This window comes from Battus philenor, unplaced genomic scaffold (genome assembly GCF_028537555.1).
Source record: "Battus philenor isolate CCGP_79_NKW_IND1 unplaced genomic scaffold, ilBatPhil1.0.hap1 SCAF_12, whole genome shotgun sequence".
NCBI classification, from domain to species: Eukaryota; Metazoa; Arthropoda; class Insecta; order Lepidoptera; family Papilionidae; genus Battus; species Battus philenor.
The window spans coordinates 1,335,918-1,356,341 of NW_027181674.1; the positions used below are offsets into that span (position 1 = coordinate 1,335,918).

The 20,424-nt window shown below is 38.5% G+C and overlaps 1 protein-coding gene across 1 annotated transcript in view; it reads right to left on the reverse strand.

The window, feature by feature from the left end:
- Positions 1 to 20,424, reverse strand: part of kl-2 (dynein heavy chain 2, axonemal kl-2) — a 97,013-nt gene that overhangs the window by 37,627 nt on the left and 38,962 nt on the right. Inside the window, exons 31-45 of the mRNA XM_068776249.1 lie at positions 20,093 to 20,271; positions 19,383 to 19,575; positions 17,790 to 17,931; positions 16,179 to 16,316; positions 13,821 to 14,039; positions 13,493 to 13,736; positions 13,023 to 13,159; positions 11,223 to 11,378; positions 9,593 to 9,780; positions 8,295 to 8,480; positions 6,447 to 6,611; positions 5,237 to 5,349; positions 2,635 to 2,780; positions 2,097 to 2,280; positions 1,191 to 1,309 (exon numbers count right to left, since the gene is read on the reverse strand). Of these exons, the coding sequence (XP_068632350.1) occupies positions 1,191 to 1,309; positions 2,097 to 2,280; positions 2,635 to 2,780; positions 5,237 to 5,349; positions 6,447 to 6,611; positions 8,295 to 8,480; positions 9,593 to 9,780; positions 11,223 to 11,378; positions 13,023 to 13,159; positions 13,493 to 13,736; positions 13,821 to 14,039; positions 16,179 to 16,316; positions 17,790 to 17,931; positions 19,383 to 19,575; positions 20,093 to 20,271 (2,509 nt within the window). The remainder of the gene's footprint in view (positions 1 to 1,190; positions 1,310 to 2,096; positions 2,281 to 2,634; positions 2,781 to 5,236; positions 5,350 to 6,446; positions 6,612 to 8,294; positions 8,481 to 9,592; positions 9,781 to 11,222; positions 11,379 to 13,022; positions 13,160 to 13,492; positions 13,737 to 13,820; positions 14,040 to 16,178; positions 16,317 to 17,789; positions 17,932 to 19,382; positions 19,576 to 20,092; positions 20,272 to 20,424) is intronic.

A 20,424-nucleotide genomic window follows, 5' to 3' on the forward strand; every position in this document is an offset into this window, starting at 1 on the left:
TCTCTTCAATTAGCATTCAGCCCCGTAGAGATAACTAAAGTATTGTTCTCTCTGTGCTTCGTTGAGACCATTGAATTCATGCCAAATGTTCTAACTCAGTTCAATATGATAATAATAAAATATATCTGCTCTTTTAATAAGAGGGCTTTCGCTGCAAGATCGAATAAGAAACGAGGAGATCGAAGAACTGCTCATCCGGAGTGGCAGTAAGTTGTAGAATAGCGATCACGAGCTGGTGACAAGACAAGTGTCATAGAAGGCAAGATGAACCAGACAGTTTTAAGACCGGTCGTACCATATTTTGGGGGAGACATATACCTTGTCGTGATTGCCTATCAGCTGACAAGGAGATGATAATAATAACTAGAAACTCTTTCATAATGTCTTTTTTTGTCACAAATCCTGTTTGGAATCTCTTTTTAAACATAAGTGCCTGTATAGGAAGATAGGAGAATAAAAAATAGAAGACTCAATAACAGCGCCCCTCCCCCCTCTCACTATTAGGATGATCAGGACTCGTTGCGCATTCACAGCGAAGATTCTAAAACTGTCGCTTAACAGTAAGAAAATTACCAATATACGCATATGCATTTCTGAGCGGCCTGGCGGGCGGTGTACTTTGTTGCACGACTATCACTGCATGTGTGGAATCGGCTAAATATTGGTCCTTTTCTTGCATAGTAAGAGTAATTAAATTCTATGCTTTATTATTATTTAAATATCCTTTATACTGTAATAGGATATTTAATATTTTCTTTTTAAAAAGAAAATATTAGACCCCAAAAATAGGGTCATAAAAAAATGTAAAAAAGATCTAGTCATGTCATCTAGTATTTCTAAGAATGGAATGTATAAATATCGGTCAAGTTAAGTAAGAAAAGCGAAATGCGGCAAACAATGCGAATTACACACACACACAGACTCTGTGTTTGGCACTAATCGGTGTAACATAACTCCTGAAGATGCCCCTTGGAGGGGTGAAACACGTGTTGAATGAATTAACTGTGGCAGTTGTGTAATTCGCATTGTTTGCCGCATACGCATTTATCATGGATTGGAGGACGCATTAGGATGGACTTCCGCAAGGTAACGCCTGATTCCATTAAATACTGGTCAAGTTACTTATGAAACCGACAGCGTAGAAAAGATAGCGACTTATCATGTGTGGCAATCTATTACAATAGACATACTTGAAATATCTTGGATATGTCTCTCAAGTTGAAAAGGTAATGCATCTTGCTGGGCGTTGGCAGCAACTTTGCAACAATGTTGTTGAATAGGTCCATCGTTGCTAGTAGCACCACTTTTCCTGTAACAAATGCCGTTACTTGAAAAAAAAACCAGGCGGAAAACACGGGTCAAATTCGAAAGGCTTTTTTAATACTTTTCCAGTAGTGTCAGAAAGACTGATACTACGCTAACTGTAAGTGCTCCTCCGAATATAGTCACAATGACCGACCGTTTCCACATCAAGCGACTAACTCCGACTTTTGACGCCGTGGTCGGACTTTCTAGACATTTTCAAAAGTTTAACTTATATATTTATAGGTGCAAAAGTGATGTCATAATGTAAACGTGCCCTCATTTTTAAAAATGGCGTCAAATGTCACTGCGATTTGGTATTTATGATATAGACGTACATATATTTAGTTTTCAATGAACGGTGGATATATATATATATATATATATAAGGTGGCGCAAAAGTCGTATCATATTGTGAATATGCCCTAATTTTCACAAATGGCGCCAAATGTCATTGTGCATTGACATTTATGATGTAGATATATATAAAATTAATTGTCAACAAGCGATAGAGTATTTCTATACAGTACATTTACATTAAGTAAAAATTAAGTCAAGTTCACATTATGACATTACTTTTGCACCACCTTACATTTATTCTAATAGCCCACCAAACTGTATGATTAGTTTAATACCTTAGTCGTCATCATCATTTGATCAGTAAGATCTCCACAGCTGGACATAGGTCATTGACTTCCACTCCAGAACGTAATGGTCTCAACAGCCATCACGTGAACTACAGCACCAAAAGGCCTAAATTACTAGATCCATAATATTGGCAAATGTAAACTAACCCACAGTCTTCGTCTCCTCGTCAAATTCCATGAGATGCTGGGAGAGCATGGTGCCAAATATCTTGACAAGCTGCTGGTGGGTGGGTGGGGGTAGGAAGAACGCGTGGAAGCAGGACAGCAGACGCTGGGGCAGATGGCTACGGGCTCCGCCAGGTGGACCAGCTGCTCCACAAAGTACCATGCCCTGATATCAGATTCATTGGATTATTTTAGTCTAAATTAAGTCAATAACTGAGATGTATACTCCTTATATAAATATATATGAATATACTAGCTGTCTCCAGTCCTTTTAGCAAAGTCAATTTTATATGTACTGACTCAGCACTATATCCCTGGAACCATAAGACATATAAATTTTAAATTTAGAAAGAATATTTCTAATGCCACGCCCATTTCAGCTAAGATCAGATTTTACGAAATTCTACTTGCAACATTAGTCGAGGTAGTCCATCATGTGGTGTTTCAAATGTTTGTTACAAATCTCTTTCAAGTACAAAGACTCGAAAGAGGGAGATAGAGTTTGAAAAGTAGTTGGTACCTTGACATTCTTTCTCCACTGCTTCTGTCTGTCATACCAGTAACCGTAGTCCAACCAGAGACGCACCAGCTCCAGGGGCGGCTGCGAGCCATACTCATCCTTGACCGGCATGTTTATGTCGTCCATAAATGCGATCATCTTCTTACCTGACACCATAAATATAACACATATAAATATATTTATTTTACGAATATTATTCTGGCTGCTACAGTTGAAGATACATGTGCCAACTGCTGTTCAGCGATTCAACCAACATCACACTACAAGCTAGAGATATAAGATTATTCTATCAAATAATACTATACTGATGTTAATGTGTTGAATTAAATGTTGATGCTCACTCAGGAAGCTATTGTCTCACTCTTTATAAAACTATATTTGTAAAGAGCAACTGTTGAGTTTCTCGCCTGCTGTAGTAGAACTGCCTTCCGAGCAGGTGATAGCTTCATATAGGGACAACAATGCCGACATATTATGTTGATTCTAAAGTGCTTGTATCAGCCAATTTAAATAAAGAATATTTTGTTTTTGGCTTCATAATAACAGTGCAAAAGGGACAGAGAATCAAAAGCGTTACTACAACGGGACACTCATATGAATGGGAACCCTCTATTTAATATTCCCGCAGGTATATGAACAGTTATGTAGCTTTTTAAACGGTTTTATTTAGTTCGACCCGTACGGAATTTATTTGTGTCAAAATTAGAAATTGAAATTTAAGCACCTTCTTGTTGTCAGATTGATCTGAAATTTGGTACACATATTTAATTTAGATGACAATACAATATAATAAAATCAATAACATTATAAATCTAAGATGGCCGCCGATACAAAATGGCGGATTACATATTTTTCCTTAATCCTCTCAATACGGGTATCAAATGAAAGGGCTACACTAGTAAAACACGGTGATTATGTCAAAATTTAAAATTCAAGATGGACGCCGTTCCAATATGGCGGACTAGGTACATATTTTTCCACAACCACCACAATATGGGTATCAAAAAACCGTTTAACTTAAAAGTTTTTGAAATGTATTTATTGTCTATTCAAGCATTTCGTCTGGAAGAATGATTTCTACTTACTTCTATAGCTGTCTATTCATAATACTGAAGTATCAAAGTATAAAAGAGTAAGGTGAATTTGTTTATAAAATGTAAATTATTTATTTATTCTTCCAAAACCAAATGCTCATATACTTTACAAGTAACACCCGTCCGAAAAAAGGCTCTCTTGCTTGCACTTTTTCCAGTCCTCGAAACAGTCGGAAAAGTCTTTTTCCGGTACAACCTTCAAGATCTTCTTCGGTTCGGTTTTTACTGAGTGTTTACACTCGTGTTCAAACTGCATCCCAGCTTTGGTCATTTAGATTTGCTAAATAGCCTGAAGTCTCACGGAGCAAAATCAGGCATATATTTTTGATGCTTTTATTCGAATATACATTATATATATGTGGTAATCGGGATGCAGGGATTGAATTTTAAAGTCCTTCGTGGGGCACAAATATTTATTTTAAAAAGAACTCCTAACCTAAAACTGCGCACGCTCCTTCGTCGTTCAACCGTCGTCCGTCTCCCTTCCTCTTACACCCTCTCGCTTGTACCATCTGACATTTCACGCATGCTCTTACGTTCCATTCCACATATATATATATACACACACACACACACATAAATATATATATAAATATATATATGTATCAAACGCGTCAAATCTCATTTGGTGCCAAAACCGCTAAATTTTTTTTGGAATCGATATATATATATGTATGTAAATATTTACACATATATATATGTATATATATGCAAGATTTATAATCACTCAAAACCTTTTAACGTCTTTTCATAATATATAGTGACATACAGTCAAATATTGTAAAACAGTACACGGTTGCATGCAAGAGTTACTATCTTTAGATAGTCTAGAGCAGACTTCCCCAAACTTTTTTTGTGTCGTAGACCCCTTGCCATGTTTTTCCGGGTTGGGTAGACCCCCTACTTACCTGATATTGATTTCCTGTAAATTTGTAACTGTAGTGAAGTTTAATGTTAAAAACTTAATATAAAAACACATGTTAATTTAAACATTAATTAATTAGATTTAAATTAAAACTACTCAAAATAAAATTTTGTAAAATATGCGAAACATTAAATAAACATAAAATAACCTTTAAATAAAATTACATAAGCAATAAATCAATATTTTTAGTGAGAAGGGTGAAACTGATGCTTTAATAATAAATTATCAACATTTGGCGTCAATTTTGTAAGGGTTAATCTTAAATCTCCTCGGCTAATGATGTCCAGTCTGTGGACCCCCATTTTCATTTCATGGACTTTGCAGGTTGTCATAGATCCCTAGGGGTCGATATAGACCACTTTGGGAATCACTGGTCTAGAGGAAATTAAACCACATTTGTAAAGGTATCTTTCAGCTAAAAACAAATGAGAGATCCAAAAATATCCTGATCTTAGAAGCACCCAAAACTAACACAGTAAGTTTCTATGATTACTAACTAAATACTTGACCGAGTATACTGGATCTATAGAAAATCGTATCGTATGACGTTTGATATAATTTCATAATAGAAGTAATCACGTACCTCCAGCAGGTACATAGTTCCCCTTGGTTCTCTTCTCCAGTCTCGCTTCAATCATATCCTGTACATTGGCAGCCGTGGTCTGCGCCGACATATTTATAACCTGATTGCTATACCTGAAAATAGTAAAAACCATTTATTACCATGGTAAAAACTAAAATGGTTTGGCAAGTTGATGTGAGGCTGTTGGAACCTCAAAGGACTTGAAGATCTGGAATGGAAACCACGACAGGCAAGGGCTGGATGTCCACCCACAAGATATAATCGTGCAAGTTTCCTCCGACGGTCTTATTGGTGCTCTATGGGAAAGGCTTTGTCTAAGAATGGACATCCTGTAGCTAAAATAATGACGATAATATCAATAAACATGAAGCTTATTCCATTGTCTCACCTATGTAAATTGTGATGGCATACATATTTTCATGTACAGGATGCTTTTTAATGAATTCCTTTTTTTCATATTTATATATGTGTAATTATGTGTTTATAAGTATTAAATGATAAGTGTAGTATTTACCATGTATATGTACTATATGTTAATATAACTAATAAACCTTTGTATAACCCTGAGTTGATCGGTAGAGTACACCAATACCACACTTTGCGTCGTGGTTACGTTCCAAAAAAACACGACGCAAATTGAATCGCCGCAAAGTGAATTAAGATTTTCTATAGCAAATCATGTAAAGATCCAAGATATGTTCCAGGGTCACGAAAATACAACTTTTTTAAAAAGAAACAACATTGAACAAATTAAACATTTAAGAAACAAAAATAATATATCTCTTCCAATAAATAAATTGGAATAATATTTACCTTTTTTGCTACCAGAAACAACACGTAAAAATTTATAAATTTATTATTCTCTTTTTAAAAAAAGCACAACACACTACGTGATTGAAACTGAACTCTTAAAATTAGCAAAACAAAGTTAAAATAAAACTGTATTCAAATTGCGTTGATTTTTAGTTAGAACGGGAATCCCCGAGTTTTGATGGCATGGCGCTATTAGAAACAAAAGTGCTGCCATCTTTTAGAAAAAAAAAGAAAATTTAAAAAAAATTAAAGAATCGAACCCAAAACAACGCAACCTCGAAAATTTAACGACGCACAGTGAAAATTAGTACTAATTAAGCAGCGACGCAACTTCGAAAAAAACGCAAAACGAAATAACGCAAAGCGAGGTATTGGTGTACATAAAAAGATGACTCACTTCTCAGGATCCAGCTGCGCAAGGGTGCCCTGGATGAGGAATGTCTTGCCAGTTCCAGTAGAACCAGCGACCAGCACTCCATGTCCCCCCTTTAAAAGGTCCAACATAATGATCTGCACGCGAATAAACTCTACCGTCGGCACCAGGATCGTGTGAAAACCAAGGCTGAAAAAAATCAAGGAACCATGAGATCCTAGTCATTGCATCGTTATCCTCATCGCTGAAGGTAGTGATTTCCTGGACTCAAATTAATCAAGGAACGAAAATTAAAAAATTGGTGTTTTTAAACGGTTTTATTTAGTTCAACCCGTACGGAATTTGTTTGGGTCAAAATTAGAAATTGAAATTTAAGCACCCTTCCGTTGTCAGATTGATCTAAAATTTGGTACACACATTTAATTTAGATTACAATACAATATAATAAAATCAATAACATTATAAATCTAAGATGGCCGCCGATACAAAATGGCGGATTACATATTTTTCCTTAACCCCCTCAATATGGGTATCAAATGAAAGGGCTACATTAGTAAAACACGATGATTATGTCAAAATTTAAAATTCAAAATGGACGCCGTTCCAATATGGCGGACTAGGTACATATTTTTCCACAACCACCACAATATGGGTATCAAATAAAACCGTTTAACTTAAAAGTTTTTTTACCGATTTTATTTGGAAGAGTGCCTGAACTCTTCACACTATCAGTTCTCTCGAGACTCAAGCTGAAATAGGCTGAAAAATTTCAGACTCTCTCTTCTCAAGAGGTTCTTAACAAGGTTTCTCTAACATAGTTAGTGCCTCTATTTCTATTTACAATTTCTAGACGGTGGGGGAAAATCCTGCACAGGAACCTGGGAATGGAGGGCCCAGGCTGTGTCAGACTCTTACTGACTAAAACGCCCCCTCCATCAGCTCTGTTACATTTAAGTTTCTTAGTTACATTCACTTACCGTCTAATATATCCATGGAATTAATTCTTATTTATAATATATTACACTAATCATTCTCTTAAGTTATTTACATGTGTTTATTAATCTATATTTATATGGCGAGTTATTTCTATATTCAGTACTAATTCCTATCTATATATCCTGAGCTCAATACTTATATTCTTAATTTCGATTATATCTATCGTACTCTTGTTGCAGTAGTCGAAATCACCATCGAAGGTCACCATGTAGCTCGGTTTATGGCGGAGTGTGAGCATTTATTCACTTACTTATCAGTGACAGTTTTGGTGGCTGTCCATCTCATCAGAGATCACCCACGAGGTTGCTTTTATTCCAAAGATACTAATAAGACATACAGATAATATAAAACTTCGAATTCGATTTTGAGATCGAATAAGATAGAGCCTTCCCAGCCATCTAGCAACACATTTCAAAATAATTCACACAACCTTCAAGGTCTACATATACAAAAAGAAAAAAAATTGCTACGTCATTTTGACGTATGTTTTTTTTATTATTTTTTTCCATTTAAATTTATCAAAAAGGTTTTATTGCATACCGTATACACTGTGTAGCTACATTGTCAATACAATTGATCTTCTATAGGTTGCATAAAAAAGAAAAGGAATATTATAAATAATTGTAACAATTATGGATTTATAAATTATAATGTCAACACTGTAAATGTATCAACAAACTAAATTTCAACTATTTCGATCATCTAAAAACATTTTAATGCTGTAATAAGACTTAATAAAACATTTTTAATTTTAGTTTTAAAACTAAGATATGAAAGGGCTTAGATATCTTGTCGAACTTTATTATATATACATACACTCAGACCAGTGAAGGATTCGTTAACTTTTTAAGGCTTTAATAGAATTTAAAAAAATACTTGGGATTGTATCGCCAGTTGTCCGGCAGGCGGTCCTCCCAGGGCCGGAACTGCCTCAACCTCTCATCTAGGTAATAGTCGTACACAGTGTCCTTGAGAGGGAACACGCCTTCATGCTCTCTGATCCAGTTGTCCAGACGCCTCCTTGCATCCTCCTCCAGGGTAGAGCATACTGACCAGATTAACCTGTGGTAGGAGTCACAATTTTTGGCACCAAACGGCAAGAGGAATCCGTAGACAAACGAAAATAACGTACATAGCCAACTGATTTGGCAAGTTGAATTAGCAGTGAGCAGGTTATATAACATGTGGAACAGCCTGAAGTTAAAGCCTTAAGGTTCTGAAATGTAAACCATGAACCAGCAAGTGAAGCAGACGATGGAAGATCATGGCGGTCCTATTTAAAGTCTAGAGGCAAGACCTATGCCCAGCGATGGGCGTCTTTCAACTGAAATGTTGCTGACGATTCATTTATTCACTTTATATTTGTTATTGAATCTATCGGAGTCCAGCTCGCTTGCTAGATCATCTCCAGTATTCTTCTCCTTTTTTTCTGTGCTGAAATGAAACTATCACGGCATGGTGGTGGACTCTGTTCCTATTAAACACCAACTTAATAATGATGTGACTAATGCCTTCCTATATCTAATTCAGATCATTCCATCTGACTGACTTATCACGAGACACCAGGATCCCTTCCTGTATTCTTCTATGGTTCTCATGACTAAGTCCAGGTCAAGGAAATCACTGGATTCGGGCAGGGCAAGACCGGTCAATGTAGCGGTCTTTGGTGGAGACCTATGGGTATTTTTTAATGGCCCCCGCTATTGGGAGCCTCTCGTACCCCCATCTGATTTTGGACAGGGACTTGTTAAAATTTATTTAATTTTATCAGACATTTTTATTTTCTTTCTCTTCTCTCATTCGTCATATTATCTTTTATTCTTTCATTCTTTCCACAATTCTACTGTCTTTCCCTTTCGCTCTGTATCGCCTTTCATTCATTCCTTATTACTTTTTACATTTTATTATATTCTATTTTTATTCTATATCACATTTTTTTAATTTTATCAATTTATGTTGCGTTATCTTTGTTAATCTTATTTGTTTACAATTTTATAGTTTTTTATTTTTATCTATGGCTTTTTCTGTGATTTTTCTACAGAGTAGAATGAACTCTTTTTTTGTTTTTCCTTCTCTTATCGGAGAGGCTATTGATTCCTCCCTGATTTTCACACCAGACCGGCACTCGAAGTCGAACCGGACCTATGGATTGTAGTGGTATGATAATAACTCACGCAAAGAGGAAGCGCATCTTGGCGAAGGTATCATCATCCTCCTCTCCTGAGTGTGGTGGCGGTGGCGTGCGCGGCAGCAGACGGCACAGTGCACGCACGCCGCTCAGCTCGTGACCACGCAGACCTTCTCCCAGAATCCTCTTCAGCGCCAGCACTGGTCCCAGGATATTTTGAAAATGGCGTCGCATCTATAAACCGACATAAGTACAACACAATGTACATAAATGCAAGTGGAATTGAACAGGCCACACGTTACGTAAGTCCTGACCATATATCTGCGCAAGACATGAATTAAAACCCGTAAAAATGTAAATTTTGCCGTTCGTATCCTGGTAGAAATAAGGCATCAGGATATCATGGTGCAGCACGAAGACAGATCATCCTGGAAATTTCACTTTTTGGTCTTCTATATACAACAGACACTCGTGCCTTTGTTTTTACAATATTTTTTTCCGAAAATTATTTGCTCGCGTTTCTGTATGCCAGTGTCTCTTAGACTTAAATCTTAGGTTTTTAAATAATTGAATCACTCTGAGTCACTAACACAGGACCCACCAGCGCTGATGAATTGAACCCTGATTTTTAAGTTTTGAGATGCCTATGCTCCTGGCCCCTGTCTCTACGCGTCTCAAATAGCCCTCCTCATCCGCCCTATAATCCCCCCCACCATGGTGTCCACGCTCATCATCGAGTTCAACTTTCTCTTCACATCTTTCTAGTTGTTTGAGCAAATGAGATATGCGCTATATGGAAAATTCTCTTTGGACGCTATCTGTCTCACTAAAGTGGACATTATTAATATACAAGAAATGGGTCAACAAACACATAAGTCTGAATGTACGTATTTATAATAAGGTTCCACAAGATATCTAAAACTATCGTTCCTTAGTTTTTAATATAAAATTAAAAGTGTATTATTAAATAAATCTTTTTAAAGTGTTCAAGAGAATTTTGTTGATCGAAATGTCATTTAAAAAGAGCAAAGAGCTCTTGTATTTACAACTTGATAGTATACATTGTTTTTTTTTATTTATCCTTTATAGGCAAAGTTTTTGACCTCTGTCTCGCCTGACAGAGTGATCTGTGTGAGTGTCTCGACTGATGATAAGCGATGACGAGGTCTACAATGCTACATGCTTGACTAGAAGACACCTTGGCTATTGGATTGGCTGGGAACAAAGGAGCTGGTAGATTTTTCCACTCCTGTTCGAACTATAAAAGTATTACCTTATCGTCCGATGGAAGAAAGGTGATGGGGGAATGTTTTGATGACTTTCAAAAGGACAAAACTCGTTGTTAGAGGCTGCCGCACGTTCCCTAACCGCAAACAGCGTGAGCAAACCATCGAATCCTGATCTCCCCTTGGCTCGCCTATGGTCCACGCCGCCGTCCCAAGAGACATACACACATCAACAATACACAGCTCTACTCGGAGCAGATTACCACGTGCGAACGACTTGGTGCAGCTGGAACACGTCTGTCCAGCTTCTGTTTTATTTTTAAACTCACAGACCCTTCCGCTCCGTGACCTCAGCTCCGATGAAGCTGTAAAAGCCTCCAAGCTAACAGCATCAAAATCAACCGAAAATAAATAAATTTCAAAAGGACCTTGCAAAAACCTTTCACTTACAATTTCACGATAATTGACATCGTCGACGGTGTCCAGCCAGGAGTTCACGTATGGACCCCAGCCCCAGTCGCGATAGTCATTGTAGACCATGCCGTTACGGGAGACAGTTGCCGGTGACGCAACGGACAAGTCCAGAGTCTCTATCAGGAGCGACACCTGGGGAACATCTCCAAATCAATACAAAGTTTTACAACTTGATAGAAATTTAAAATCACAAGTGCTAGGTGTATGTATCAATCGATATACATATCATTCTTCCATGTAACCTAGTCAAGTTTTTTTATTATAATATAGGATCTACGTTCCACAGGACATTAGCGTCCGAGCCTTTGTTTTACGTTCACGTTAAACATTTCAAAATTTCTTGCACGTAACGTATGAATGTAACGACGTCTTAAACATGTTCAGTTTTTAATATTACGTTTTGTGCCATGTTGGCATCCTCAGGTTGTGCGGCCGTTGCCGTATTCGCTAAATGGATGAATCTTGGGATCGCATCTCGAGTTCGTGTGACATGATATTGCTTCCTAGTCAACCAGTACCAGACCTGGCACCTGGTACGAGTGTTTTGAAAGCTTCGTGACTACAGAAATTACTCGTCTAATAGGACATCAGAAATGAGTAGATCCGCCATAAGAACCAAGGTCACTGAACCTCGAAGAATTGCTTGTCTGAAGTTGCAGTGGATGAGGAACATTGCTCGTGCAACTGATGGCCGTTGGGGCCGAAACGTCCACAAGTAGAGGAGGCGCGAATTGGTAGACCGATGACATTGTTATGGTTGCGAGAAATCGTTGGACACGGGCGGCGATCGATCACCCAACGATGATCTTTAGAAGAGGCTTTCATTTCTGTCAAAACCTAATTAAGTAAGATAAGGAATAATATATAGCTATTTCCGCTATGTTGCAGTAGTCGTGCAATAAAGTGCACCGCCCGCCTGTCCGCTGATAAATGCACATACGCCAAACAATGCACCGAATCCTTTGGCATTAATCGGTATAACATTACTCCTGAGAATACCCCGTGAAGGGGTGAAACAATTGTTGAGTGATTTAACGGTGGCAATTGTGTTTCGCATTGTTTGCCGCACGCGCATTTATCAGAAGCCTGGCGGGCGGTGCACTTTATTGCACGACTACTGCTACATAGCGGAAGTAGCTATATATTTGTCCTTTTCTTACTTAGGATGGACTTCCGCAAAGTAACGCCTGAATCTATTAGATATTTAAAACCTAATTAAACTTAGTTCAGTTAAGACCAGCCTGTTAAATATATTTCAGATATTCTCCCATTACCTTCATTCGTTGCCCCCTCTTTATTTTGTTCCATCTATTCTAGTTTCATGGCAAAGAATGTTATCATAAAACAGTTTTCCCTATTTCCATCTATCATCATCAATACCATCACCATCATTTCAGTCATAGGAAACCCACTGCTGGAGACGGGCTTTCCATATTTTCATTAAGTAGCTGCCTGTGTCCAGTGTCTTTCAACAACCTTAAAGATCCCATGTCTTCTTTTTGGACTAATGTCCTCCAGTGCGCCTGCCGTAGTCTCTCCTCGTGAAGCTTAATTCATCTGCTCTTTGCGGTTCTACTCTCTCTCACTCTAACTCACGTATCTTCCAGGCTGTATTACCTTTGTTCGTCAACGAATCATAAAAACAACTAAAATAGCAAAGGTTACTGGAAATTAAAAACCCATCTCTCCTATTTATACCTAAAACGTATCAATTATTCTAGAACTATTAATGCTAGTCCAGAAACATCCATCTGGACACTAAAATGTGACTGATACCTGGGGTGGCATAGATATCCTCTCACTATTCACGAGGGTCAAGAGCTTATTGTCGTCCATCACGGAGTTCAGGTTCTCGATCCAAATCGCGTCTACTGGTCCATCGAAGATTATCCACTTTTGATCCGGAGACTCGTCTGATGATCATAATGCATGTTAGTTATCACTGACTTGAGTTTTTTCTTATGATAAGGTATACGTTCTGCTTGCAAAGTCTCAAGGTGTTCTATGAAATTTTCACTCTACAGTAATACATCTTTGTACAGTTTAAAAATCTACAACAGAATTATAAAACTCGGCACATGATTTGGCACATGACGTTATTTTACTTCGAAAACCGATTAATCGAGTGTTTGCACAGTGTCAATAGTTAGTATCTTCCGTTATGAATATTGCAATATTTTCCAATCATTAACTGTCCAGAAGAAACCCATATAGGATTCCCAAGAGCTAATATATCAAGTCCTCACCTTGACAGACGGTTCTCATGATCGAAGACAGCACACCATCACGCCACTCGCCAGTAGCCAGATTGTAATCACCATACAACTCGCCCAGGGTCAGGGCCTTTGGGTTTATAGGGTAAAAGTGTACCAGCTCGAACCCTGGCACATTCTCGCGATGAAGACGGCACAAAGTGGCAGCCAACATTTTCCAAGACACCGTCTTCGCAGTGTTCGTATCTCCCAACAAGATGCTAGAGTGTCTCGAATTCTGGAATTCATTTATTCCGAAATATATTTTTTCGAATCCACATTTAAAAACAATAGCTTGAAAAATTGTAAAAAACATCCTTACCTTAGTTTCAAATGTCTGTATGACCTTCAAGAGTGCCGCTTTAACCGGCTGCAATCCCACAATCTTCATCTCCGCGGAAATGGCAGTCTCCAGCATAGTATAGTCAAGAGTTGGAACCTCCACCTCCGGGAAGATATCCTGCATGATGCCAGAGAAGAGCGGCACATCCTTTGCAGTTAGACGGGCTACATTCATATCACGCATGGCTAGGATAACTATCTGTAAATACGAAAATTACTTATTTAATGGAATCAGGCGTTACCTCGCGGAAGTCCATCTTAAGTAAGAAAAGGACCAATATTTAGCCACTTCCGCACATGCAGTGGTAGTCGTGCAATAAAGTGCACCGCTCGCCAGCCACATTTGTCGGTGGCGGTTGTGTGATTCTCATTGTTTGCCGCATATGCATTTATCAGCGGGCTGGCGGGCGGAAGTGGCTAAATATTGGTCCTTTTCTTACTTACGAAAATTACTTCTGCATGCTGATTGACAATGTTCACTGTTTCTACAGGTTGATTAGTTATATATACAAAAGCTTTAATGGAGTGAATATATAGATATACTTGCAATGATCTTGTATAAAGTGATCACTCTGAATTGCTCCGTAAATTTTTTTTCTATTGGAATACAGGCCAGTAACATCTGGCAGTTCAAAATCTGCAGAGACAGATAATAAACAACTATAAATTTAAATATATAGAACTCATTATTTTCAAAACGCCATTTGAAACTATATTATCATTGCGTTATTTATACCAGAGTTCCCCAAACTTTTTTGTGTCGTAGACCCCTTGCCATGTTCTTCCGTGTTAGGTAGACCCCCTACTTACGTGATATTGATTTCCTGTAAATTTCTTACTGTAGTGAAGTTTAGTGTTTAAAACTAATATAGTATACTAACATAGTAACTAATATAGTATAGTAAACTAATATATATAGTAAAAACACATGTTAATTTATACATTTATTGATTGAATTTAAATTAAAACTACACAAAATAAAATTTAAGTAAATAGGTACTATCAGTGTATGTGTTAAGATCCACTATCGTGGACCCCCCATTTTCATTTCATGGACCCCCAAATTTTTTTCGCTGACGTAGACCCCTAGGAGTCGACATAGGCCACTTTGGGAATCACTGATTTATACCATACGCTTTTTAACACTATACATACATTTAACACATTCAGTGCTCATCACTCGTATTCGAGTGAGGAGGGTCCATGGTAGCAGTGCCTACCATTCGGATTCGAGTGTCCCATTTTGTAAATAAATCTCCGGCGTTTGTGACGACTGAGCATTGTGTGTATTGTGTGATTCGCATTGTTTGCCGCATACGCATTTATCAGCGGGCTGGCGGGCGGTGCACTTTGTTGCACGACTACCACAGCATGTGCGGAAGTGGCTAAATATTGGTCCTTTTCTTACTGAGCATTGTGTGTCTACTCTTATAATATCGTCAACTTACGAAAACTAGTATTGGATACATTCTTTGCAAGCAGCATTTTGTCAGACCTGCGTTTATTGACGTCCCTACAGAAGTTAATATACTTTGAACGCGTGATATACCAGCTCTATCTCCAAACTTTCCAAATTTTGTTTTACTTTATATTAAAATTTAAAAGAAATGTTGCATCAAGTTTCAGAACTCACTCGCAAACAAATATCTAGAACAAAAAACTTATACCGAATATTTGTCACCCAGAGGTGATGTGTGCCGAACACTCGGATCCGAGTAATGTTTACTAAAATTATATTAATAGCAATATTTATTCATACACATTCTCATACACTCACATGTTAAGTACATCGAAATATATTACACACATTTTTGGCCACCGGTCTTATTTCTTTATGGCATCATATGTGTCAAGGCTACTACACCTGCAACCAATCAACCTGTATAGCTGCAGAATGATCGGCTCTGGTGATGACGGAATGTTCACCATAAATCAGATTCTTTTGACTCATGCGATGTAACAACTTTAGATATTGGCAATGCTTGTCTCAATCTAGATCTTCTAGAAATTTCTTTACAATGCTGTACAATCATCATCATTATAATCTCAGCCATGTGGACGGTTGGTATCGGTTAGGAGGGGCCTGTATCCAGTGCCTTCCGACGACGTCGACAAGGTCATTTGTCCATCTTCTGGACATCCTACTAGGCTTACTGATCCCAGGTCTCTACCGCATAACCTCAAGGAACCCGCTGCCTATTGCCATTTCAAATTGGTTTAATTTCATAGGGTTTTTTAACATGCTACATATCTGTGTAACAGGTACAATAGTGAATGGTAATTCAGAATATTCTTCTAAGTCTCTACTTCCAGGGTCCTGAAGAAACTATGCACTTACCTCTTGTTCTGGAAGATTTGGATATGCTCGACGTTTAACGCCAGCGTATCTCAGCAGAGCCACCATAGAACGCAGACCAAAGTCATAGTGATCTTGCTTGGATAACTGCTGCATAGCTAGCTGGTACAGTGTGAACACCTGGAAATATAAGCTGGATGTCCGAAATAGCTGGGATATGTTAATGGTAATTGTTTTTAGCGTTGGCAGCTGTTTTGGGTCACCAATTTAGCGTTGTGTTTAAAAAAGACGTTACGATATAGTTATTTTGTTTCGAACAAGGATTTCTATATGTGCGAATGAGAGCGCTCCGTTTGGCGTCCTTCTCGCACACTTTAAGGTAGTCCGCTTAAAACGCGCGTTAGCGGGAAGCTGGTCCTCAGTAGCTGTCGAACGACGTATGCGCGCAGTACTGCCACACGTTAAATCCTTGGCCCAATGTTTGGTGGGCAGGAAAATATTTCAAAGCTCCGCTACTTTGATTCGCAAAACCTGTTCTTGGTTTGGCCTGTATCAGGTTGTAAATAAGTTCTTGTATTGGTAATTATTTTGACTAATCATTAGTAAGAATCCGTGCTATTCGAGTGTTGTTTCCTTTGAAACATTTGGTCACGCCCACCACGTCACGTCGTACCTCGCTGCCGCCTCTGAGCCTGGTCTTCCACATTTCCAGGGTGACTATGTTCGGTAGGTTAGTCTTTTTATGATCAGACTGGGTGGAGATTTTTGTAAGTAAGAAAAGGACCAATATATAGCCACTTCAGCACATGCAGTGGTAGTTTTGCAACAAAGTGCACCGCCCGCCAGTACGCTGATAAATGCGTATGCGGCAAACAATGCGAATTACACAACCGCCAACGTCAAAACACTCAACACGTTTTTCGCCCCTCCACGGGGCATCTTCAGGAGTTATGTTACACCGATTAGTGCCAAACACAGAGGGGATTTTCATTCTCATTGCTCACACATTTCGCTAATTTATTAAACACCAGCGAACACTAGCTGATTCACGTACAGGAATGAGTAGCGATATCAAAACAGGCAGTTTTATTTGACATCAGATCTTTAACTTTTTCCTATATTAGCTTCCATAACTCTATACGAAGTTCAGGACCTTACCACCTTGGTATCTACTTCTGCATCTATTGAAAGGTACCATTGAATTTCCAAGGTGAATAGTGAAGTTTATGTTCCGCTTATATGACCGACACGACTACCACCGCATGTGCGGAAGTGGCTAAATATTGGTCCTTCTCTTACCAAAGAGTAAAAAAATATGGTAAGAATAAAGGAGAAAAAGAAAATAAGCATTAAAAATGAAGATTATTAAAAACCAGACGAAAAAGTCCCTGTACCGCATGTAGGGGAAAACCGAGAAGCCATAAAACAGATGATGGTTCAAGTGACAGCTACAGTCTTATTGGCAATCTACAGATGAGGCAGCAGTACCGTCCATCAGTTTTCACCCTATGGCTGATTTGACGTATATGTGACATAGTATGCAAAATTGTATATTTCTCTTTAAAATCTTAAATATGACGAAAAGCAAACTTACAGCTAAAATTCTTCATCTCCAAGTTTTTTTTAATTACGTATCTGTCAAGTAGTATGTACCTTCTTAGCGCTAATCTTGTATGCCGTGAAGCCGTCAGAGAAGAGAGTGTTCTCAGCGATGATAAGAGAGTCAGGTACGCACATGGCGATGGGTCGGAACATGGACTTCAAATTGTCCGGCAGCTCTGTACGACCAGCGTACCTTGAAACATTACCTAATGTTAACCCTGTGATAAATGATAAAGGAATGGCAGGTCAATGAAAACCTATAGAGTTCAAACTTGCACCATTGGAAACTTATGTCATAGAAATTGAAATAAATATTTTTTTAATGGCCCCCGCTATTGGGGGCCTCTCGTACCCCTATTTTTGGTGGGACAGGGACTTTACGGGCAATTTATTTTTTCACATAATTATCTATTATTTTCATTCTCTCCTTTCGTTCTTCACATATTCTTTCAATCCATTCTTTCATGCCACATTTCTGCTATCTTTCCCTTTTACTCTGTGACCTTACATTCCTCCCTCATTACATGTTACATTTTATCTTTATTTCTTTTCGTTTACATTTTTATCACATTTTGAGATACATTTTATCACATTTTTTCTTATCGTCTATTTAAATTTTTTCTTATTTTCTGTAATATTTATTTTTTTTTGTATCACTTTTTTAATTATTTCCTTGCAGTATGAGAGGAATTCTTCCCTAGTATCCTTTCCGCCTATCAGGGAGGCTATTGACTCCTTTCTGATTTTAACGCAATAAATACATCACACACAACGAAATAAATATTTGGTGTCTTAACCCTTAGTAGCCTGATTTACGTTATTTTTTTTTAATATTACTGTGTTCGTTTGAGGGTCAAGATGAAGAGAAAATAGATTTTTTTTTTTAATTTCATTGGAAACAATATTATACAACAGTAAAATTCGTACAGCCAACTGATAAAAAAAAAACTAATAGTAATGTGAAAATTCGGTTTAAAAGATTGGTATCAAAATTGAAACTCTAGGCTATTAAGGGTTAAGATATATTATCAAACCCTTCAACGGCTTGAAATTAAAAAATAAAACTTCTGCGAAAAGGCTTCAGGACATTACATTTTATTTCATCATCATCATCATATAAGCTGATAAGTCGCCCTTTAGAAGACTTGGAACTGTCCCCAAAGTTCCGATCTTACGTTGTCCGCATCCAGCGACTTCCCGTAACCTTAACTTTTTCATTGGTCTACCTAGTGGGGGGGTCTACCTACGCCACGTCTACCGGCTTGTGATCACCACATGATAGCCTTTCGGCCGCAATAGCTCTGGATTGTTCAAATAATGTACCCCACCTACTGCCGATTTAGAAGAGCAATTCTTCGAACTAAGTCGGTGACTTTAGTGCTTTTAAGTATCTCCTTATTTAATATTCGATCTCGATTCGAAACTCCGAGCATAGCTCTATTTATTGCTCTCTGAGTGATATCGTACCTTCTTGTGATGTCATCACCGGCAATCCTCATTGGTTAAACATCTTCCTCTTCAATCATTGCTTTGCATTGGTTCTGTGGATCATCGTATTCAATCTCACAGCGAAACTCCGAGGAAAACCCTCTCTATTTTCATTACAGAAAATAATTGATAAGGATCTTCAAATTTCCTCCTTACCCAGGATTCATAGTGATGAAGATGCCGCAGTTAGAGTCCAACTTGATGTCGCAACCTTCGAACACAAATCTCTTCAGCTGGAGGGACAGTGCCTGCAGCAGGGCGAGGATCTGCTGCGCCACCACTGACAGCACCTCAATGTTGATACGGTTGAACTCGTCGAAGCATCCCCAACAGCCGCTTTGCGCTATACCTGGTATAATATGCATAATACTGTATTTTTTTTGTTTTTAATGTCACGTTGGGACCAAAAGAAATTGCAACCACGAGCTGGTGGATGCAGCGTATGCAGGCCCACCATAAGGTAGTCCGACGATATAGTCAAGGTCGCGGGATATCACAGGATGCAGGTAATACAAGACAGGTTTCAGGCGATGGATGCCCACTGCAAGGCAACCTCCCCCAAAGGTGACCCCCCCCCCATGATGACCGGTCCTACGCTACCCGCATCCAACAGTACCACTTGAAAACCCTGTACGATATGCTACGCCCAATGCCAATTCAGACGAGCAATTCTTCGAGATACACGATAATGTTAGTTCTTCAAGAGCCGGGAGACAGTGATAGTTTAAGCTAAGGTAACTTTTACTCAGACAGTTGATGGAATTTCTGGTTAAACGACCACCAAATCTGAAAATACATCTAATGTAATGAGCCTGCCGCCAAGATTCATGAAGAAGGTTTTAAGGAATTTGTGTATTTTGACTCACCAGCAAAGCACTTGGCCATGGATTTGTAGTCCAGACCATCAGAACAATTGGTAACCACCACCCAACGCGCCATCGCACGGCCCAGGTCTTTCGTGGTCTCGGTCTTGCCGGTCCCAGCCGGGCCTTGGGGACTGCCGCCACGGTACAGATGTAGCGCGGTTGTTAATGTTATATAGCACCTGGAGTGGAGAAATACCCAATTAACGATCTTCTTCACTGATCATTAGTCATTAGTTCATGTGGTCACTTTACAGCAGATTCTAGAGGTCTAATGAGTAGACAATTTAGTAATACCTCTTACTCAATCTTCCATCCTTTTTTTTCCTATTTAT